The sequence below is a fragment of the Prionailurus viverrinus genome, chromosome F2 (assembly GCF_022837055.1).
Source record: "Prionailurus viverrinus isolate Anna chromosome F2, UM_Priviv_1.0, whole genome shotgun sequence".
Classification (NCBI taxonomy): Eukaryota; Metazoa; Chordata; class Mammalia; order Carnivora; family Felidae; genus Prionailurus; species Prionailurus viverrinus.
This window is the reverse complement of record NC_062578.1, coordinates 44,414,569-44,438,333: the sequence shown is the minus strand read 5'-3', so window position 1 is coordinate 44,438,333 and position 23,765 is coordinate 44,414,569. Positions and strand designations below refer to the sequence as shown.

The following is a 23,765-nucleotide window of genomic DNA, read 5'->3' as shown; positions in this document are numbered from 1 at the left end:
GGCTGAGCAGCAGCCATGACAGCCCCTCCACTGAATCCTTGTTTCCAGCTGCAGTTGTAAAGCAGAGGATGCTGTGGAGGGCTGAAGAGGGGGGTGTGATTTTACTTCAAAGGATTTTATTTTTGAAAAGCCTTTGCTATAGTTAAAACAATTTGATTAGCTCTACGCATTAACCTTCAGTGTAATTAGTTCTGATGACAAAGACACACACCAGCCACTTGATGGTTCAGATGTGTGCTACTCACTCTGCTGTAAGAGGCCGGCTCCCAATGCAGGCTGGGGGCCCACCTTTGCCATCTCCCCACCCCGGGGTAGAAAATCGCCAGCAGCTTATTTTCAAAGCTTCAGAAGGGGTGGGCCCAGCCCACAGTTTATTTTCTCCAACTGCAGTTTCTTAGCAGACGTTACTCATCCCGCAATGTTTCTGGCTCATGCCCCACAGCATCTCCTCCTTAAGATCTTTGCCTCCTGCCCATCCCCCCACCCCACCCCACCTTCTAGATTTCTGTTCTACAGTGGTTCTCAAATGGAGATCTCCAGAAATGCGCCCAACTCAGACCTACTGAATCAAATACTCTGAGCTCAGGGACCAGTAGTCTGTGTTCTAACAAGCCTTTCAGGAGCTTCTGATGTGCAATAAAGTTTCAGAACCACTGTTCTGCTGCCTGATCCCAGTGCCCCCTTACCCCCTTGCCTGATCCTACTGCCTGATCTCACTGCCCCCATCCCCCACCCCCTACCTGATCTCACTGCCCCCATCCCCCACCCCCTGCCTGATCCACTGCCCCCATCCCCCATCCCTGCCTGATCTCACTGCCCCCATCCCCCATCCCTGCCTGATCTCACTGCCCCCATCCCCCACCCCCTGCCTGATCTCACTGCCCCCATCCCCCACCCCCTGCCTGATCTCACTGCCCCCATCCCCCATCCCTGCCTGATCTCACTGCCCCCATCCCCCATCCCTGCCTGATCTCACTGCCCCCATCCCCCACCCCCTACCTGATCTCACTGCCCCCATCCCCCACCCCCTGCCTGATCTCACTGCCCCCATCCCCCACCCCCTGCCTGATCTCACTGCCCCCATCCCCCATCCCTGCCTGATCTCACTGCCCCCATCCCCCATCCCTGCCTGATCTCACTGCCCCCATCCCCCACCCCCTGCCTGATCTCACTGCCCCCATCCCCCACCCCCTGCCTGATCTCACTGCCCCCATCCCCCATCCCTGCCTGATCTCACTGCCCCCATCCCCCATCCCTGCCTGATCTCACTGCCCCCATCCCCCACCCACTACCTGATCTCACTGCCCCCATCCCCCACCCCCTGCCTGATCTCACTGCCCCCATCCCCCACCCCCTGCCTGATCTCACTGCCCCCATCCCCCATCCCTGCCTGATCTCACTGCCCCCATCCCCCATCCCTGCCTGATCTCACTGCCCCCATCCCCCACCCCCTACCTGATCTCACTGCCCCCATCCCCCACCCCCTGCCTGATCTCACTGCCCCCATCCCCCATCCCTGCCTGATCTCACTGCCCCCATCCCCCATCCCTGCCTGATCTCACTGCCCCCATCCCCCACCCCCTGCCTGATCTCACTGCCCCCATCCCCCATCCCTGCCTGATCTCACTGCCCCCATCCCCCATCCCTGCCTGATCTCACTGCCCCCATCCCCCACCCCCTGCCTGATCTCACTGCCCCCATCCCCCACCCCCTGCCTGATCTCACTGCCCCCACCCCCCACCCCCTGCCTGATCTCACTGCCTCACCCAACCCCCTTGCCTGCTCCTATTGCCCCCAACACCCCTGCCTGATCCTACCTCCCCACCTCTGCTCCCAGCTCAATCCTACTGTCCCCTCTACCTCTCTGCCTGACCCTACTACTCTATCCCACCCCTCTGCCTAATACTGCTGTTTCATCCCTCTCCCACCCTCCTACCTGATTCTACTGCCCCACCTCTTCTGTCTCCAAACTTCTGCCCCCTCAGTCTCCAGAATATGGCTCCGTCTTGGCTCTCCCACCTGGAGAAAGTGGAAGAAAGCCAAGGATCGACGTGGGCGTTTCACCACAAGAGCCAGAGAAGGAGCGTCTGGGAGGCCCGGAATCAGTGATGTCATCACACCTTAGATGAGACATGAAGATCACGGACTTCAACCACCTCCCTTTGTAGATGAACAGACTGCAGGACACAGCGACATGCCCAGTGTCACTTGCTAAGTAGAAGTGGAACCAAGACCAGAAGCATCCAAACGGGGATGAAATCAGCCATCTGTGCATCTCATCCTCTCAGTCGATCAACAAGCACTGAGCTTTCCCGAGGACAGGACGGACCAGTGCCAGGCCTTGAGGTCCGCAGACCTCGGGGTAACCGGCAGAAGCAGCAGCACCTCCAAATGCGGATGGGCATTTCATGGCCTGCTCAAAAACTCCTGGTCAGCGAGCAAGCTCGAGGGTGAGGTGCCCTCTTCTTTGTTCAAACACACATCTTCCCCTGAGCCGCGCATCTTCTCCCTAAGAGGGGTGGCAGTGGGCACCTTTTCTTTCTGGGTTTGCAGAAGCCTTGACAAGTTTGCCAAATCGCTTAACATCTCTGAGCCTGGGCCTCCTCTTCTGCAAATGAGATAAGCCAGTAACCACCTTGCAGTGTTTTATCTCTTTTCTCTCGGATTAAATGAGCTAGCAGGTCCCAACTCACAGCAGGGGCTCAGTAAATGAGAGTAGCCTCCAGAGGTGCTGTGAGACGTGAGAAACAGTCTTTACCTTCAAAGGTTTGTAGTCTAGTGGTAAAAACAAGTAGAAAAATAACTAGAATAGGAATCCATCTTGAGTGGGTGCCACTATTACCCCCAGAAATACAAGGCAGATGGGGTTGACACCTTGGGAGAGGACCTGCGGTGTCTGTGGCTGAGGCCAAGAGGGTCCCACCTGGTTGGGAGAGGGAAGAGCTGGCCCCGGCTGATGCACAGGCCTCCGCTAAGGGAAGATATTCCAGGTAGAAGAAAGAGAGTGTACAAAGCCCCTGAAAGCACAGGGAATGAGACACAAGTTCAAATCGTGATAAGGTGGCTTCAGGGCATGTAGGATTTGTGGCCTCAATGGGTCTGTCACTTGAGGAGCCAAAAGCTCTGATGGCCTCTGGCATGTGCTTTTCCTCCCTCACCGGGAGTGCCAACACTTGTCAATTAGGAGGATTGTTTTAGGATGTGGAAATTCATTTACTGGCAGCCAACACTTGAAAATGTGAATAATTATCAACGTAGGCAAAAACTGCCATTGGCAACAGAGAGTAGGACATTCTTACACTTAATTCTCTTGGCCAGCCAATTCCTTCGGTCATGGGGCTAATTTAGAAGGTTTCGGGTCCTTATATGAAACACATTGCATTTTTACTAATATTTTGATGTCAGATTTAATTGGAAATGTGTGCAAAGATGGAAGTAAGTCCCTTATAAGCACTGTGATTTCCAAGGAACAGAACTTGGGGCTGTATGCTATGAGTTCTTAGACTGTCTTCATTAGCTTTATTTTTAACTGGTAAGTTAACTGTTGTTAAATTTCACTGAATTCTGTAGCCTGTATCCCTGAACACCTCTGACCCCTGGAATTTTCCCTAGCAGAGCGTGTGCGTGTGTGTGCACATGTGTGCGTTCGCTGGGGGAGTGGTGGTTCAGCTCCCACCACCTGTTAACTGTACTATGGGGCTAGCCTCCTTTAGAATCTCTGCCTCCCACTTGAAACACTCTCTCTTAAAACATAAACGTGAGGGGCGCCTGGGTGGCGCAGTCGGTTAAGCGTCCGACTTCAGCCAGGTCACGATCTCGCGGTCCGTGAGTTCGAGTCCCGCGTCGGGCTCTGTGCTGACAGCTCAGAGCCCGGAGCCTGTTTCAGATTCTGTGTCTCCCTCTCTCTGACCCTCCCCCGTTCATCTCTGTCTCTCTCTGTCTCAAAAATAAATAAACGTTAAAACAAAAATTAAAAAAAAAAAAACATAAACGTGAATTCCGTGTGTACTACTGATGTGAAGGGGAATCTATCACAAGGAAAGGAAAATGTTTCGAGGTCAGTTAGCAGAAATAAAATGGACTACATTGGTAAACTGAGAAAAGAATGCACGTGTCAACAAGACCTTGTAAAAGACAAAAGAGGGAGAGCCAGCTGGCAGAAGTGTAGACAGTTTGTGTACTCTTGCTCTAGGCATAAGGACAGTCAAGAGTACAGTGGGTTAAGGTTTCCAAAAAGGGTGATATGAATCCAGTGGCTGTCCTGGCGACAGGCCCACCCCCATCCCCCAAGTAATAAAGAGAAAAAATGTGCACATGCAAGACAGAGGTAGTTCGGGTGGAGGCAACATGACCTCTGGTTAGCCCCTCCTTGAAGGGGGCCTAAGGAGGAGGTGAGGAGTTTGGGAGGGGATGTGGGCCACTGATAAAGGAGGAGTACAGAGGGGAAGATTCTGGAGGCTTCTGCCGGCTTATTCTCTGGGTACGGCCCATCCTGCAGCTCCAATTCCACCTGCTGGCATTGTTGCCTGGAGGGGACTTTGGGCTAGAGAATGCGTTCTGTCATTTTCTGGTGGCCTCTGCAAGTATAGGCTCTCCCTGCCCTTTGCCACAGCCCATGAGGACTGAGACTGTCCAGATGGCACAGTGAACGGACAGGGAGTCAGCAGTGATCACCATTGTTGCCGTGTTAAAGTCTCCCAGGCATTCCCACCCCTGCCCTAAGTGATTTGGTTCCCTCCCCCAGGCTGTCTCCAGCTCAGACCACCCACCTCACAAGCATGGCAGTCTCCAGTGCCTGACCAGGTCCCACCTCCACGCTCCGGCCTCACTCCTCCCCCCTGCCCGCTCAGATCCTCAGGGAGGATCCCCACCTTCACTAGGAATGCAGCCCTGAACCAGCTGTTTGCAAAGTGTGGTCTGGGGACCCGTAAGGGTCCCTGAGAGCACTTCAAAGGGTCCATGAGGTCAGAACTATATCCATAATAGCACTAATGTTTGCCTTTTATATTCTTATTCTCTCACGATTATATAGAGTGCAAAAAGTTTACTGATGTGGTTTTAGGTTCTGCCACTAACCTTTAAGAAACCATCATTTGTCAAGTTTTGGTGTCATATCAAAGAAGAATATCCACGATTATCTGAAAAGGCTATTAGAATGCTTTTCCTAACATGGACGAAACTAGAAGGTATTGTGCTGAGTGAAATAAGTCGGTCGGAGAAAGACAGGTATCATGTTTTCACTCATGCGTGGATCTTGAGAAACTTAACAGAAGACCATGGGGAAAGGGAAAGGGGAAAAATAGGGAGGCAAACCATAAGAAACTCTTGAATACAGAGAACAATCTGAGGGTTGATGGGGGAATGGAGGAGAGGGGAAAATGGGTGATGGGCATTGAGAAGGGATGGTTGGGATGAGCACTGAGTGTTGTATGTAGGCGATGAACCATGGGAATCTACCCCAGAAATCAAGAGCACACTTTACACACTGTATGTTAGCCAATTTGACAATAAATTATATTAAAAAAAAAAAAAAAGAATGCTTTTCCTTTGTCAGACTACAAATCTGTGTGAGGCCATGTTTTCTTCATGTAGTCCAACCAAAACAACATTTCATGACAGACTAGATGAGGTGAGAATCCAGCTGCCTTTGATTAAGCCAGACATTAGGTGTGCTTGGGTGGCTCAGTCAGTTAAGCATCCAACTTCGGCTCAGATCATGATCTCACTGCTCATGGGTTCAAGCCCCACATTGGGCTCTGTGCTGACAGCTCCGAGCCTGGAGCCTGCTTCAGACTCTGCGTCTCCCTCTCTCTCTGCCCCTCCCCTGTGAATGCTTTTTCTCTCTCTCTCAAAAATAAATAAATATTAAAATTTGTTTTAAAAGCCAGACATTAAATTGGTTTATAAAAACGTAGAACAGTGCTGTTCTTCTCACTATTTTTTTTAATTTAGAAAATGTCATTTTTTTATACTAGTATTTTATGTTATGGGTTATGTCGGGGGTTTATTTTTTTTTAATTAATGAATTAACTAAGTAAAATATTTTTTAAGTGTTTATTTTTAAGTGTTTATTACATGTCTGTCTGCCCCACTACTTCCTAATGGCAGTTGTTCTTTCTAAAGCCCCCCCATCTGCCAAGTAGCAGAAACCCCAGATGGATGAATGAAGTACGGGAGGAGCCTACGTGGTCACACATCACCACTGATCACCACCTGAGCAGCCTGGAAACATGCATAGGAGGGGCAGATAAATACTGCATTTTTTTTTTTTTTAATTGGCTCAAGCTGTTACTGGAACCCTGACTTGAATTTAGACATAAAATATAATCTTCTCTTTAAAAAAATCAGAAAGCCCAAATGAAGAATTACCCTAGGAAACAATTCTGTTTCTCTGTTAAACTTGCACAGACCACCCTTGCAAGTAAGCAGCTAGTGAAATACAGCATGTAGTGCATACCATAACTACAGCCAAAATGATTTGCCACAGAAGTGAAATGTGCCTGGGCAATGTTTAGAACATAAAAAACAAAAAGTCGAGAAAAGCAAACGCCCGTAAAATGTCAGACACCGTATGGGGCGCCTGGGTGGCTCAGTCGGATAAGCGACCGACTTGGGCTCAGGTCATGATCTCACGGTTTGTGGGTTTGAGCCCCACGTCAGGTTCTGTGCTGACAGCTCAGGGCCTGGAGCCTGTTTCGGATTCTGTGTCTCCCTGTCTGCCCCTCCCTTGCTCATGCTCTCTCTCTCTCTCCCAAAAATAAATAAGTAAAATTAAAAAAAAATTTTTTTTAAATGTCAGACATCATATTTTAAGAATGAAGAGAAGGTCACATGACCAGCGCAAGGACTACAACGAATGTGGCTTCTGTATCTTCGTTCCCTGTCAAAGGAGACCAAAAGCAGGTAACACACGAGGACCCAGGCCAAAGTTGTGGTGTTTGCCCTTCCGGCTTCATGACTCTCACTGAACCACGTTCACGAGTCAAGCAGCCCTCTGGAGCATCCGGGAGTAGCCATTGGCCACTCTCTGGGGGGGGGACATGTGCCATGCTCCATCTTCCTCCGTGTCCCTGGCGCATTCTCTGGCAAAACGAGAAACAGGAGGCAAAACTGGATGTGGGGTTGATGCCTTTGGCAAAACAGGACGCCGTCTCTTGTGTCAGAATACAAGGGGTTTCTACGTCAGAGCCTGAACTTGGGGTGAAGGAGAGGACAGTGAGTGCTGACAACTAGGGAAGACCCAGTGTGTGTGTGGCTGGGGAGGGGGAGGAGGTATTTAGGGCTGAGAGGAAGATGCTTTTCCAGCTAAGTGTGTGGTGGCTCATACTGAAAGCCCCGTCAGAAACCTAACTGCTGGTGATCTAGGGGCCAGGCATTTTCCACTCTCTCTCTCTCTTCCTCCGTGTGTGTGTGTGTGTGTGAGTGTGTGTATAGCTATAGATATATGGATATATGGATATCTAGATATAGATATCTAGATAGATAGATAGACAGATGGACAGGCATATTTGTCACCTTGAAATTGTTTTTAAAAAGCCCTTCAGTGTAGTAAACATCCTCCAGTCCTTGCCATTTTTGCAAAAGTCTTACGTTTCAGTCACTATGGAGATGGAGATTCTTAAAAGACTAAAGACATGGAAGGCCCAGAATCAGGGGGCCATCATTCAGTTAACATGAGTGAGGATTCCAACCTCTCAAAACAAAGTTTTTTGGGGTTCCCCCTGGTCTCTAATTATAATTTTGAATGCTGAGGCTACCAGGCAATAGGGTAGTTCTCTCAATGGACTTCGTAGGGAGTCCGATTCTGTCAGCTGGCCCACAAGCTATAAAACACAGTTTCAGAGAACGACTTCATAAAATGACAGTTGTGGTTAAACTACCATTCATGGCATACCTACAATTTACATGTATTACCTTATTTTCTCCTCACAAAAATATTCCGAGGTCAGCATTAATATTCCCATTCTATGGATGAGGAAACTGAACCTCAGAGAGACAACACTGGCTAAATATACACATGTGGTAAGTAACCAGAGCCAGGACTTGAACCCAGGTCTATGCCAAAACCCATTCCCTTTCCACTGGCCAACCTTCCTATTGCTTCCACACCCTGGGCTTTCCAGAGCCCGTGTTTACAACCAGGTCCATTTATCCATATCTATGTGTTTTCATGACCTTTACCTTCTCTTGGAGAAAGAGGAAGATTCACCTGAAGAAAACATGTCCGCAACAGAAGCCCGACATTTTCTATTCTTAATATCTTGATCTGGCTCACAGTGCCCTCACCTCTCTTCTGTGGCCGCTCCCACCTCCCACAAGCCGGCCTGCTCTTTTCCCCATGCTGCCATGCAGATAAGCTGAACAGATCCAATAAAAAACTCCTATCACACCCCTGTCCAGATAAGTACACCAGGACCTTTTCAGATCTTTTCCTTGTGTATTGGAGAAAAGTCGTGAACCTGAGATTAAACGAAAGGCCTTGAAATAGAAGGGTGCGATTTCATTTGGAAAACCCCATGCACCCGTTGCCTATGAGATCTGCTCCCCACCCCTCCCCACACACCCAACAGGAGTCCCAGGGAGGAGCTTCCCGACTGACGTGTGTCCACCTCCTAGCCTGGACATCTGCCCTCAACTACCTCTTCCCTCCTGCTTCAGCGACAGAGGCATCGACACTCACCCAGGAGGGCCGTCTGGGGGTGAGTCCGAGCGTGTCTCCCTCTGGACACGGACCTCGAGGGAGGCCGCTCCCTGGCCTCAACAGGGAGGAGAAGGAGGATCTGTCCGAGGATCAGCAGAAAGCAGCCCACCAGCATCTTCTCCATCTTCAAGAAGAGGAAGAGGGGCAAGGCTGTGACAAACACAAGAAGAGGAGAGAGCAGGGTGAGATTTCCAGATATCCTTGAATTCTAGGTGCTATAGACCCGCTGTTTCACCTTTTCAGTGTCAGACATGCCACTTGTCTTTAAAATGCCATTCGTGGGGCGCCTAGGTGGCTCAGTCAGTTGAGCTTCCGACTTCAGCTCAGGTCATGATCTCACGGTCTGTGAGTTCAAGCCCCGCATCATGCTCTGTGCTGACAGCTCAGAGCCTGGAGCCTGTTTCAGAGTCTGTGTCTCCCTCTCTCTCTGACCCTACCCCTCATGCTCTTCTCTGTCTCAAAAATAAATAAGCATTAAAAATTTTTAAAATAAAAAAATAAAAAAAATAAAATGCCATTTGTGGGAGCGCCTGGGTGGCTCAGTCAGTTAAGCATCCGACTCTTGATTTCAGCTTAGGTCATGATCTCATGGTTTGTAAGACTGAGCCCCGAGTCGGGCTCTGCGCTGACAGTGTGGAGCCTGCTTGGGATTCTCTCTCTCTCCCTCTCTCTCTGTCCCTCCCCCGCTCTTGCTCTTTCAAAATAAATAAATAAACTTTTAACAATGCCATTTATGTGTTTGATCCTTAAGAACTCTAGCAACTTCCATTAGTAGGTCCTTGGATACTCTGACGGCATGCATACTAAAATTTTTCATCACTTTTGTATCTGTAAGACCGAATGGAAAACTTGAGGGGAAAAATACATATATATACTGAAGTTTCTCCTCAATTAAGTTTATTATCAATTATTTATAATCACATTCTATATCTTGGATTTGAAAAAGGAAAAACTAGGGGTGCCTGAGTGGCTTAGTCTGTTAGGCATCCACCTCTTGGTTTGGTTCAGGTCACGATCTCATGGTTCATGGGATTGAGCCCCACGTCAGACACTGGGCAGCTCAGAGCCTGCTTGGGATTCTCTCTCTCCTTCTCTCTCTGTCCCTCCCTCACTCACACGGGCACACACACGCTTTCTCTCTTTCTCTCTCTCTCAAATAAACTAAAAAAATTTTAAGAAAAAGGAAAAATTATATCTGAACATTACAAGTAACATTATTCCTTCAGTCTAATAACAGTGGATGGCACAAATTAATATATATAAATTTCCCAAGGAAATCATATATGGCTGGCCTCATGTAGCATTGCAGAGTGAGCTTCCTAGCCTCCCTGCCTCCCACACACATCTGTTGAGGCAGCATGGTGTAGTGCTTAAAGGCTTGGACTCTGGCATAGAACTTCCTGGCTTTATGCCTTGACTCTGATGCTCACTAACTGTGTATGACCTTGGGCAAGCTACTTAACCTCCCAAGCTTTATGCGAAGATGCGGTAATACTAGTTAATTGAGTGAGTTGATACACATAACTAAAGCATTGAGAATAGTGCCTGGCACCCATGGAGAGGTGGGGACAAGCAAAGGAGCAAAGGGCCTGGGGGACCAGAGAAGAATAGGATCAAACCCAATTTAAGCATGAAGCTCTCAGATGCATAAGGAATTTTAGCCCTGAGTTGAGTTTCAGGTATCCACAGGAGCAAGGGGTCCTTCAAACCAGAGGGGCACTGTCTCTACCAAAATAGCACTGCCTTTACCCATTTTCTGTATTGGTGCTGGAGGCCAGCTGGCATAAAGGCTTAGAAGGATTCTAAGCAGGACAGTGAGAGGGTCACAACCAGGTTTTCACAGGATGGCCAATCTCAGTGCTTCACACGAGATGAGAAAGGTACTTGGCCACATGGTGAATGATGTCAAGACTGTTCAGCCTGGAAAAACCTCATGGAGAAGGCAGCGTCCTGGAACTAGGTTTAAATTTATCCTCCCATTTTCTATGTGTAGAGTAAGTATCATAGCAATTTATTAATTTATATAAATTAGGTGGGGAGGAGGGAATATTTAAGGAGGAACAATAATTCAGTAACATCATCTGCATGTAAAATCTTTACTAAGTCCTCATCTTGTGCTTGGCGATTTCACCCAACTGACTTCATTTAATTCTCACACCTATCTTGCAGAAATCAGGATTATTACTTCTGCTTTTTGGAGATGAGGAAACTGAGGCTCAGAGAAGCTCAGTGATTTGATCAAGGTCATGCAGCTAAAGTAAGTGGCAAGCAGAGATTCAAACCCAGGGTAAGAAGGCCAATTACCAATTCTCTGATTAACAGAAAACTCAATTAGCTGCAAGTCAAGTCCCCAGAAGTCAATTCATGAAAAGGCATAGCTATCTTCTCGTCAGAGGCAGGAAGAGGGCAGGACCAGGGCAAGGACCATTTCCCAAAACTTAAAAAAAAAAAACAAAAAAAAAAACCCAGTAATTTAGTGAATTGCTTTCAGGAACTGACCTGGAGATAAACCCAAGCCTGTGAACCTTCAAAGTCCACATTTTTTCACACTTGCTGTATAGAGCTAGCTCACTTTTCACTACGCATTAAATTTATTTTAAAAATAGCAAATGTTTATTCAGTGCTTACTATTTGCCAGGCACTGGGCCAAATGCTTTAAATGTATTAAGTCATTAATTCTTACAGTAACTCAGAGAAGTTAAGTAATTTGCCCAAGGTTATACAGCTGATAAAGCAGTGAAGCTTCAGAGAATACTGGCTTATTACTGATAACTACTACCCCCAACTTTTTAAATAAATTAAACTCTTTACTAGATTGGTCCCTTTTCATAACTTAAAAAAATTTTTTTTCAATGTTTATTTATTTTTGAGAGACAGAGAGAGACAGAGCATGAGTAGGGAAGGGGCAGAGAGAGAGGGAGACACAGAATTCAAAGCAGGCTCCAGGCTCCAGGCTCTGAGCTGTCTGCACAGAGCCCGATGCGGGGCTCAGACCCACAAATTGTGAGATCATGACCTGAGCCAAAGTCGGACACTCAACCGACTGAGCCACCCAGGTGCCCCTCCCTTGTCATAACTTTAACTGTAGGATTCCTTCTGAGAAAAGGAAAAAAACCTAGATTTTGCCTCTTTCTCTGGTCTTAAACCTACTATTTACTTTCAAGGTTCCTGGATACTTATCATATTTTATATGACATTATTAGTGTGTTATTTATATGTGATTTATTATGTTAATGTTCTCTTCTTCCTCCAAACTGACCAAATACAAGTCCACCTTCATTTATTTCAAAATATATACAACAAGTTCTCAAAGCCCACTTCCAACCTGACATATTTGCACTCAAATCCAAACATTTAGAACAAGATGTGGTGAATAATTATCATTTTCAAGAAAACAATACCATTTCACATGGTCAGGTTTACTGCTGATTTCAAGAAGTGTTTGTGTTTTCAGGTCCCCATTATTAACCAAAAGGCACTAAGAGTAGGTGAAGGGTAGGGAGTTAAAAATCAGTAGAACTTGGGGTGTCCGGCTGGCTCAGTCAGTAGAGCACATGACTCTTGATCTCAGAGTCATGAGTTCAAGCCCCAAGTTGGGCATGGAGCCTACATTAAAAAAAAAAATTAAAAAGGAAATAAAATAAACAGCACAAGGGGCACGTGGGTGGCTCAGTCGGATAAGCGTCCGACTTCGGCTCAGGTCATGATCTCATCATGGTCCGTGGGCTCAAGCCCTGTGTCAGGCTCTGTGCTGACAGCTCAGAGTCTGGAGCCTGCTTTGGATTCTGTGTCTCCCTCTCTCTCTATCCCTCCCCTGCTCACGCTCTCTCTCTCAAAAATAAATAAACATTAAAAAAATAATAATAACAAAATAAAATAAACAGCACTAAGTACTTCTAGCTGTCTAACACTGAGCAGACAACACTGTTCCTCAGTTTCCTCATCTTTAAACTGGAGATAACAAATAGAGCTGGTTGCTACATTGATCAAATCAGTCCATATATATAAAGCACACAGAACACTGAGTGGCACACAGTAAGTGCTCAGTAAGGTTAGCTACTTGTTATCATTATGCAATCAAAACAATTAATATAAAGTACAAGTTATTCATGTTGTCATATTAAGCCATTTAATGAACATGAAATTAACCTCTGTGTTTTTTTATGACTATTATAATAAAAGGACACAAAAATATATAACTTAAAAATACATGCTAGTATCTGAAAGAATTTAAACCTTTCCATTCTTACAATGCAATAGCATGGCAAGTCACAGGCTGGTAGAAAAGATTTGCACAACATATCTGATCTATTACTGATAGCCAGACTATATAAGCTCTTATAACTCAATAAGAAATTCTAATAACTCAGTAAGAAAAAGACAAACAACCCACCTGCAAAGATGTGAAATATTTGAGTGGTCACATCAGCAAAGATGATTTTCTAATGACAAATAACTGTATGAAAAGATGTTCAACATTCTTAGTCATTAGAAAAATGCAAATTAAAACCAGACTGACGACCACTCACAACTACGTGGATGGAACTAGAGGCATTGTGCTAAGCGAAATTAGTCAGTAGGAGAAAGACAAATATCATCTGACTTCACTCATATGAGGACTTTAAGATACAAAACAGATGAACATAAGGGAAGGGAAGCAAAAATAATATAAAAACAGGGAGGGAGACAAAACATAAGACTCTTAAATATGGAGAACAAATAGGGTTACTGGAGGAGGGGGGGGGGAGCGGCAGTGGGCTAAATGGGGAAGGGGCACGAAGGAATCTACTCCTGAAATCATTGTTGCACTATATGCTAACTAACTTGGATATAAGTTTAAAAAATAAATAAAACATGAATAATAAATAATAAATAAATAAAACAGAAGGAAAAAAAACAGACTTACAGAGCACCTGGGTGGCTCAGTCAGTTAAGGGTCCAACTTCGGCTCAGGTCATAATCTCACGGTTTGTGGGTTTGAGCCCCACATCAGGCTCTGTGCAGACAGCTCAGAGCCTGGAGCCTGTTTGGGATTCTGTGTCTCCCTCTCTCTGCCTCTCCCCCACATGTGTTCTGTCTCTCTCTATCTCAAAAATAAATAAACATTAAAAAAAAAAAAAAGACTGAGATTCCATGACAAGTCCACTAGAAAAACTAAAATTAAAAAGACTCATATAACCAAGTACTGGTGAAGATATGAAGACACTAAAACCCTAATATATTGCTGGTAAGAATACAAAATGGCGCAGCCACTTTGGAAAACAAATTTCCAGTTTCTCTTAAAGTTTAAAACACACTTGCCAAATGGCATAGCACAGGATGACCAATTGTCTTGGTTTGCCCATAATTGTCCATGGTTTAGCACTGAAAGTCCTGCATCCCAGAAAACTCCTCAGTCCTGGGGAGACCGAGATGTTTCACCTCCCTACCAGCAGCCCCAATCTTTGGAATTTACCAAAAAGATATGAAAACACAGCTACATAAAGACTTCCACTCAGATGCTCCCAGAAACGTTATTTATCAAAGCTAAAAACTGGAGACAACCCAAATGTCCACATAATAGCAAATGGATAAATAAACTGTGGTGTATCCATACAGTGGAATACTACTTGGCAATTAAAGTGATGAGGTACTGGATGAATCTTAAAATAATTATGCTGAGTGAAAGCAGGCAGATACAAAAAAATTATATACTGAATGGTTCTATTTATGTAACATTCAATAAAGAGCAACATTGTATGACAGAAAGCAGATCGGTGGTTCCAAGGGCCTGTGGGTGGCAAAAGATCAGCTACAAAGGGGCATGAGGGAAGTTTGGGGGGTGACAGAAGTGGTTAATAGCATGATTATGGTGGAGGTTACATGGCTTTATGCATTTGTCCGATTCATCAAACTGTCCACTTAAAAGTGATGAATTTTATCGCATGAAGTTATATTTCAAAAAAGCTGTTTAAAAGAAACTAAAGTGAATAGGGGAAAGAATACTGGATGCATGTCGACACAAAACCAGTAATGACAATATAGGCAAGACAGATTTTTTAAAAAATGCAATGGCAGTGAGGGGTGCCTGGGTGGCTCAGTCGGTTGAGCATCTGACTCTTGATTTTAGCTCAGGTCACAATCCAAGGGTTGTGGGATCGAGCCCTGTGTTGGGCTCTATGCTGAGCATGGAGTCTGCTTGGGATTCTCTCTCTCTCTCTCTCTCTCTCTCTCTCTCTCTCTCTCTCTCTCACTCTCAAGTTAAAAATGAAATGCAATGGCAGTGGGGGCGCCTGGGTGGCTCAGTTGGTTGAGCATCCGGCTTCGGCTCAGGTCATGATCTCATGGTTTGTGAGCTCGAGCCCCCTGTCGGGCTCTGTGCTGACAGCTTAGAGCCTGGAGCCTGCTTGGGATTCTGTGTCTCCCTCTCTCTCTGCCCCTCCCCCGCTCATGCTCTGTTTCTCTTTATCAAAAAATAAATAAAATGTAAAAAAAAAAAAAAAAAAAAGAAATGCAATGGCAGTGAAACAAGCAAAAATAAATCAGTGCATGGAACCATATTCATAATGTTTCTCAGCTGGACACTTACAGCTGCTAGTATTTGAAGAACAGAAGCCAGTTCTAGCTGGAAAATGGACTGATGCTTGAGAAACAGTCCCTTCATGTATGGGCATAGGAGGATTGTTGTGCTGGGAAACAGAGGTTAATTCAATCTGAAAAGATTCCATGAAGCATTTAGGGTCATGGAAAGAATATTTTTTAAATAAATACATCAGCTTTGACTTTTGTTTGAACAATTTTTCTCCTCTCCGTGGGACAATGAATCTTTTCATTTAGCTTTAGCAAGGGGATGGGGAAGAGAGAGAGGAGATTGTTCTAACTCTGGGTTCTTCTAGGCATCACTATTCCAAGTAAATGGTCAGGCGAGTAGAATTGCATCAGAGCCAACAGGATGTACTATGGGCCCTAAGAGGAGAGGCCTGGCCCTATTACAATACCCTGTGTGACCTCAGTTAGGTGACTCACCTTTCTGGGCTTTAATTAATTAGCCATAAAATGAGAGGCGTGACCTGGAAACAGTGTTTCTCAACCTAAACGGGACCACAGGCCAGTACAACCCTGCGATCCTAAGGCTGGATATGACCTCCTACCAACTCTGCCTTCTGGACAAGAAGAGAAAGGGGGAAGGGCCACACCGTGAACTGGCCATTTTGTATACTGTCATCTCATTTAACCCCTACAATCATTCTGCGAGGTGGATGAGTTTCCAATTTTATGAATGGGACACTAGGATTCACAGATGGGAAGATACGCTCCAAGGCCTGAGAGCTTAGCTAAGTGACAAAGCCTATCCCTGCCATCTCTCAGGCAGGCAGCCTACTTGTTAGAAAAAAGATTTGGAATAGCCTCCCTAATGTTGACAATTCTTGGACCTCGGATTCTATTGTTTTGCTCCTCAAAGGCCTCCCCTGTCAGCACGCTAACCACTCTCTGTGTTCACAGAGTCCCCCAGGACTGGAGCCACAGCAAGATCCGAGGCTCATCTTCCACCTGAGACCGGAATCCCCACCTCCTTCCTGCCTGTCTGGCCATCGGAACCCAACCACTGCTCAGACTCAAGGCCATGGCTTGCACGTGGCTTTAAATGTTAGACTGCCCTTTGCCTTCAGGTCGCCCTGACATTGCCTGTCTGTGATTTTTTCACCCAGTGAAAAAGGCCTGCTTGTCAGCTCAGCCTTTCCAAAGTTCAAACTCATCTTCTTCCACTCAAGCCCTTTCACGGTCCGGGTAGCCCATGTGCTCAGCCACCAGCCAGGAAACTTGGAGCCAGCCTCCATGTCTTCCTCGTGTCACCATCACATTCACAAGTGGGCAAACCCTGGTTTCCCACCTCTCCCCGTCCCACCCTCCTGACTGTCCTATTGCCACAGCAAGGCTCCGTGCTCTCCTTTTCTCTCCCGGACTCTTCCCGGAGCTTCAGAACTGCTCTTTCTGCCTGGCGTCTTTCACCCACTGGTCCTGTCCCTCCTCTGTTCAGAACCCATCTATGGCCTTACTGCATCACATTAATAGTCAAGGCTCTCCTGGACTGACTGCCGCCCACCCCTCCAACAATGGCAATCCCACAGCCACCCCGGACCTCCCACTGGGGCCTGAAGAACTGAGATTCTTGTCATAGCTGAGTGCCTCCGTCCATGCTGGTCCCTTGGCCTGGAAGCTCTACGTTAGTCAAAATTGCATTCATTCCTTGAGGCTCAGCTCATTGTGTCACCCACTCTCTAACATGTTCTCAATTTTCCCAATGAAGATCGACTTTCCTATACACCCCTGACAATGGGTTTGTTGTCTGCCCAGCACTTGAGTTTTCTTGCTGCCATATCTGTCTCCCAGCCTGGTCTGTGAGCTGTTCCCTGGGACCATACATTGTCATCGCTGTATCACCCACATGCTGGGTGCCGAATTTTATAAATACATTTTTTGAAAATAGACAAATGTTGAATAAGCACATTTATTGATGAATGAAAGATCGATAAATGTTGACTCAAACTGGCCTTAGTTCTGTAGCTGACAAGTGCCATGCCCCAACTCATGTCTTCGTATACATACTACATTTGCCTAACTACAGGTGACTCCAATGGCTATCTCTTATGATGGGAGGATCCCCTCCCTCAAATTTCTCAGCCAAGTTTCTCTGTCTGGGTGAAGGACGCCAGGCAGAAAGAGCAGTTCTGAAGCTCCGGGAAGAGACTGGGTGAGAAAAGTTAAATATATAATTTTTTAAAGATATAGATAAAATATCAAATATCTAGTTATAACAACTCATGTATCAATTTAGTCACAAACGCATATTCAAAACATTTTAAATTACAAAATAATACATCACTTTACAAATAATGCTCTTTTCATTAAAAATGTTTCATAGGGGCACCTGGGTGGCTCAGTCAGTTAAGCATCCAACTTTGGCTCAGGTCAGGATCTTGAAGTTTGTGAGCTTGAGCCCCCCGTCGGGCTCTAGACTGACAGCTCAGAGCCTGGAGCCTGCTTCGGATTCTGTGTCTCCCTCTCCCTCTGCCCCTCCCCTGCTCTGTCTCTCTCTCTCTCTCTCTTTCTCAAAAATAAAAATAAAACATTAAAAAATGTTTCATAGAACAATGTTTTGTCTTGTTTCCTAAGACAATGTTTTCAAATGCTTGCCTAACATCAATATTTTGTCACCACTAAAGATACTTTTTGAGTCTTCTAACATCTTCACTTGTGTCTAAGTTGTCTGAGATCCAGCACTTTCCAAATCCATATAGGATGCTGTCACTGGAAGTTTTGTCTCAGGCCAGCAATTCCCACTCATATACCATGAGGACCGTGTATGTTCCAGAGGCATAAATTTACCATCTCTGCAAATTGCTCATTCGTTGTGTTGCTGTTTAAAGGATTATATCCAGGGGCGCCTGGGTGGCGCAGTCGGTTAAGCATCCGACTTCAGCCAGGCCACAATCTAGCGGTCCGTGAGTTCGAGCCCCGCGTCAGGCTCTGGGCTGATGGCTCAGAGCCTGGAGCCTGTTTCCAATTCTGTGTCTCCCTCTCTCTCTGCCCCTCCCCCGTTCATGCTCTGTCTCTCTCTGTCCCAAAAATAAATAAACGTTGAAAAAAAAAATTAAAAAAAAAAAAGGATTATATCCAGCATCATCCAATCCTTGCAATTGTGAAACTGTGCTCTCAAGAATAATTACAAAATCTGAGTTGCTTTTTTTATTGTTTTGGTCAATTGACTTCTACATGAACTCAAACCAGCACACTGACTGAAGACATTTTGAACTTATGTGTATTCCCCAAACAACGGTTTGTTCAAAATATTTGATAGATTCCTTGTACCTTGAGACACTTTGCAAGGACTCAAATATAGGGCAAGTTCTTCTTTCCTGAGGAATAATTTTTGGGGGGTGCCTGGGTGGCTTAATCGGTTGAGCGTCCAACTTCAGCTCAGGTCATGATCTCACGACTCATGGGTTTGAGCCCCACATCAGGCTCTCTGCTGTCAGCATGGAGCCTGCTTCAGATCCTCTGTCCCCCCTCTCTCGCTACCCCTCCCCCCTCAGAAATAAACATTTTTAAACAAGGAATCATTTTTGGGGGGGGGGAACTCTCTTCATCTTATGGTATATATGGTCATATATATATATATATATATATATTCCTTCCATATCTTTTTTAAGATATATATACCATATATCTTATATATCTTATATATCTTATGGTATATATGGTCATACATATATATATATATATATATATATATATTCCTTCCATATCTTTTTTCCCTTTCATGCACTCAAGCACCAAGTCCTTCCATTTTTTCTCAGTGATGTCCCACATGTCTTCTTCCCTCTCCAGTCCATACCAAGGTTGCAGACCTTATTCCCATCAGAGAGACCACAAAGGTCTTGGCAGACACTGCCAATTATCCCCCAGTATCTTCCTTCCTCTCCTTCCTTAGTAATAGAAACCCCACTTTTAACTGGACACGTGATGGGCTGGAACAAAGACCACAGCTCCTAGTCCTTGCTTCTTTTTTTTTTTTTTTTTTTTTTTTTTTTTTTTTTTTTTTAATTTATTTTTGGGACAGAGAGAGACAGAGCATGAACAGGGGAGGGGCAGAGAGAGAGGGAGACACAGAATCGGAAACAGGCTCCAGGCTCTGAGCCATCAGCCCAGAGCCCGATGCGGGGCTCGAACTCACGGACCGCGAGATCGTGACCTGGCTGAAGTCGGTCGCTCAACCGACTGCGCCACCCAGGCGCCCCAGCCTAGTCCTTGCTTCTTGCCTACGTGACTGCCTGCTGGCCAGTGGATTCCAGTGGATATGGTACGTACAACTTCTGAAAAGACTCCTTAAGGAGGGATGAGGGAATGACCTCCTTTCCTTTTTCCTTCCTGCTGGCTGGAATGAGAACATCCCGGCTAGATACCTAGCACTCATTTTGAACCCTGACCCACCACGGAAACGGAAGCCGTGCTGCATGGTGAAAATAATGAAGCGCAGGAGTGTGGGTCCCTGACTTTACTCTCACTTTGAACTCACCGCCTCCAGGCTTCTAGAACGCAAGACAGAAATAAACTTCCTCCTTTAAGCCACTGTTATTTCAGTTTTTTCTGTAACTTGGAATTGATCATACTCCTAATTAACAAACTGTTTCCAAGCCTCTCCTATTGACTCCATCTAGCGCCACTGCTGAATTCAATCTTCCCAACACAATATCATGCTTAGCATGCTCTTGCTAAAAAATTGCCTGAGATTTCCACATACCAATAGGATAAAATCTAGATTTCTTAGCTTAGCATTCAAAGCCCTGTTATCTGGCCCTATGTTGTAAATGCTAACCTCAACTACTCCCCCCACCTACCCCACCAGTACACACACACACACACACACACACACACACACACTCTTTCTCTCTCTCTTTCTCTCTCTCATTAACCCTTCATCCAGTCCCATAACCTCATACAATGTCTCTTTGCTGGTTGGATTGAGTTTATGACAACTGACACATGGGTAGGTGGTCACTCCCTTTCAAAAGGAACTGTGAATGGAAAGAATGCAAATGACCCTTAACAGTAGAACAGACACACTGTGGCAGAGTGTGGATATTACACAGCAAGAGAAAAGAATGAATTCCCACTTCATGCATTAACATAGTAAATTTACAAACATAATATTGAACAAGATAGAATTCAAAAAGGACAAAACTCATCTCTATCATAGGAATCAGGATAGGCGTCAGTGCACAGAAGGAGGCATGCCGGGGGGTTCTGGAGTGCTGAAAACGTTCTACTAATTAAGTAGAACGCTGGTTACACATTCACGAAAAAATAATTGTGCTGCCTCCCTGCTTTGTGGCACTCAAAGCCCCATGACCCGGCTCTGTGTTACAGTGCCAACCTCAACGACTCCAAGCAGCTCCCTCTCCCCACCCCACCCCACCGCCCCAACACATATACAAACACACACATGGGGCTGAGACTGGAACTCAGCTTCTTCAGGTGCCAAGATCGGTGTGCTGTGGGTTGTACCCGCACTACCTGTCATCACTGTCATCGTCACGACAACCCATTTCTGACAACAGCCGAGACCTCCGGAATCAAGCCCAGCCCTGCCTTTCCCTCTGAGTCCTGAGAGTCCCGAGTCCTGAGTCCTGAGTCTCAGGGTCCTGCCAGGTAAGGCAGTCGTGGCTGTCTGCCGAGCCACATGGCAGGCTTCAAAGATGACCTCACAGTCTGGAGCTCCAAGTGGCAACTGGTTCCTTGGAAAGGCCTGTCTGGCACTATTTACTAGCAACAGTGATGACAGGCTCCGCTCTGTATGGGGCTTCAGCCTCCCTCTTCCCCTGACCCTCCTGACCTATTCTCACATGAATGCTAAACAAGGCAGCCCTCCTGAGCTTCCCTTAAGGTGGGGAGTCCCAGGTAAGGGCTCTCTTGAACACGGGTGCTGCAGGCCAGAGGACAGCGAGTCCTGGGGAAAGCACCAGAGGCTCCCTCACCCCCTTGACTGGTCTTAAACCCAACCACTCATCCCCGAGTCTTAGCATGTCCTCTGTCACTGCCTGCCCAGCTGCACGCCCAACACCGGTGCCCGCCGGCGTTTACATCCATCACACCCTCTTCGGTCTGCTTTTCCTGAGGCCTGAGCCTGTCTCTGCCTCTTTCTCCAGACACACCTCTGCCTCATCCCTTGCCTTCTCCTAGGCACCAGCCAGAGCTGTTTCTAGGAAACTGTGGGATTTCCTTCTAGAACCTCCAAAGACCCTCTTATTTCTTTTGGATTTTTCAAGGCTCAATCATCCATTTCCTTTTCTGTAAATCTTGGGCTTCACTCCAAATACCTCTTGCGGAACAGAGAGATACATGGTGTTTGTTGGTAAGAGCTTAGGGCATGACAACCAGCTCAGGAGATCTCAGAGGTGGATCCTGCTATGGCACCCCCAGAGCGTGAGCCCAGGCCACAGTGGCTCCGGCTTGCCTGGGCCTGGATGCTAGGAGCAAGGAACCGTGGAGCTCTGGTTTATAAGAGTCCTGGCAACTGGGGGGCCTGGGGCTGAATCCTACCGTCAGGAATAAAAGTTTGGACAGGTAGTGAAGAGCCACAGATACCCGCATTCTCAACAGGGGATTCTAAGGGACCAAGCTTCAGGGGCCAAGAGGGAATTCATAGGACCTGGTGACTGAGCAGATCTAGGAGAAAACAGAGAAGGAGATGCTGAGGACTGGGCTGATTTTCCTGGCTCGGGCAGCCCAGTGGATGGAGAGGCCATTACCACAGCAAGGAACTCAGGTCTGAGGGTCATCCTTGAGAACATCAATCACCCTGCTGTGCTCAGAAGCCCTTGGGGGGTTATTGAGCCATGCTGGACTGTTTGGGGCAGGCCATAAGCCCATTTTGGGATCTTGACATGGTTTTATGAACCTGTCCCTTGGAAAGCAGGCAGGGAGAACTATGTAGGAGTGACTCCTGAATGGAAAACTCCAGTTAAATACATGTGGATTATCTGCCACCTTCATGTATCTGTGGAGAGGCTATCTTCCTGAGTTGAGGAGGAGGTGACTGGTCATAGGAACGGCTTGCTTTTTCTGGAAAGAGAGGTGGTGAAACTCACTTTAGGTTGTGCCTGGAACTGTTCTAAGGACTTTAATCCTCACAGCCCTGTAGGTATTATCATCCCCATTAGACAGATGAGGAAACTGAGGCATAGCGTAGCTGGGTAAGTCTAAGGTTACTAACCTGTGAGCTTCACAGCCATAGTGTGAACTTAGGCAGGCTAATCCCAGACTCCATGCCCTTGGTCGTCAGCCCTACAGCCTCCCATCTCCTGGAAGGCAGGTTCAATGCGCTTGGTGCAGAAGCATCCCGGCTCCCTGCTTTCTGACAATTTGGAACTTTGTCAATTGGGTTAGTTCAGGGTGAGGGTCTGTTCCCGAGGAGGTTGCTTCCTGCGCATCCAGCCCTGGAGACCTTAAAGAGAGAGGGTCCCCCCTCCCCAAATTGTCCTCGGGGTTTCTAGCAACTACCACAAAATGCCCTCCCCTTTCCCTCCTTTCTCCACAATGGAGAGACACAAGAGGGAGGACCAAGAACAAAATCCAGATGAAGGGCATTAAAATACCAGCCGACCGAGGGGAGGAATCCGACTGCATCTGGCCTGCCAGTATTACACGAACCACACCGATGCCCGCTCAACAAGTCTCCCTTTCCCCGGGTCGCTGGAGCCCAAGTCCGGAGTCCCCGCGGCGGCTGACAGCGCCCCCACGGGGCACTGCGGTCCGGCGGCCGCGCGGTGCGCCCCGCGCGGGGAGCGCGTCCCGCTCGCCCGGCCGAGGTGGCCGGACTTCTCCCCGCGCCGGGGGTCCGGGCAGCGCCGCCCTCCGCTCGCGCCTGCCCAGCGGGGTCCGGGCGACGGGCCCCGGGCCGGAGGGGGCGCCTGGCCAGAGGGGCCGCGCGGAGCCGCAGGGGCCCGGGGCGAGGCGGGCGCGCAGGCCTCGGGGCAGCACCCGCGTGCGCCCGAGCTCTGCGGCTCGGCGGTCTGCGGTCGGCGTGTCTGCGCCTCGGGGCGGCGGGGCCGTGCAGAGCCCCGGGGAAATAGCGCCCCGCTCACCTGCAGCCGCTGCCGCCTCGGACGCCTGGGCAGCGAGACGGGCGCAGCCCCCCGGGTCTTCGGCGTCGGCCCCCTCGCCGCTCGGAGAGGCGCGGTTCTCCTCGGGGGTCGCTCGTGGGAGCCGCGGAAGAAGCCGGAGCCGCGGCCGCTGTCTCCTCCTTCGCCGCTTGCTCCAAGTCCCATCCCAGAGCGCTCCCCTCGCTCGCTGGCTGCCTGCGAGGCTCGGGGCCAGCGCGGGAGGGCGGCGGGAGGCGGCGCCGCGGCGAGGGTGGGGAGCGGGCCGGGCGGAAGGAGGGGTGTCGTCTTTGGGGATGGGGAAGGCGCGGACAGGGAGCGGCCGCGAGCGCGGCCCCACCCTGCAGGCAGCCCCGGCGCTGGGCACCCTGGCCGGACGCCCTGCTCGCTGCCACCCGGCTCCGCTCGGTGCCTCCGCAAGCCCA

General features: G+C 47.7%; 1 protein-coding gene across 4 annotated transcripts in view; it reads right to left on the bottom strand.

The window, feature by feature from the left end:
• MATN2 (matrilin 2) overlaps positions 1-23,458 on the bottom strand; it is a 136,958-nt gene extending 113,500 nt beyond the window's left edge. For all 4 annotated transcript variants that reach the window (XM_047842136.1, XM_047842138.1, XM_047842137.1 and 1 more), the window contains exons 1-2: positions 23,326-23,458; positions 8,681-8,851 (exon numbers count right to left, since the gene is read on the bottom strand). In XM_047842136.1, the coding sequence (XP_047698092.1) occupies positions 8,681-8,825 (145 nt within the window). In that variant the 5' untranslated portion in view covers positions 8,826-8,851; positions 23,326-23,458. The remainder of the gene's footprint in view (positions 1-8,680; positions 8,852-23,325) is intronic.
• Between the last annotated feature and the right edge of the window lie 307 nt (positions 23,459-23,765).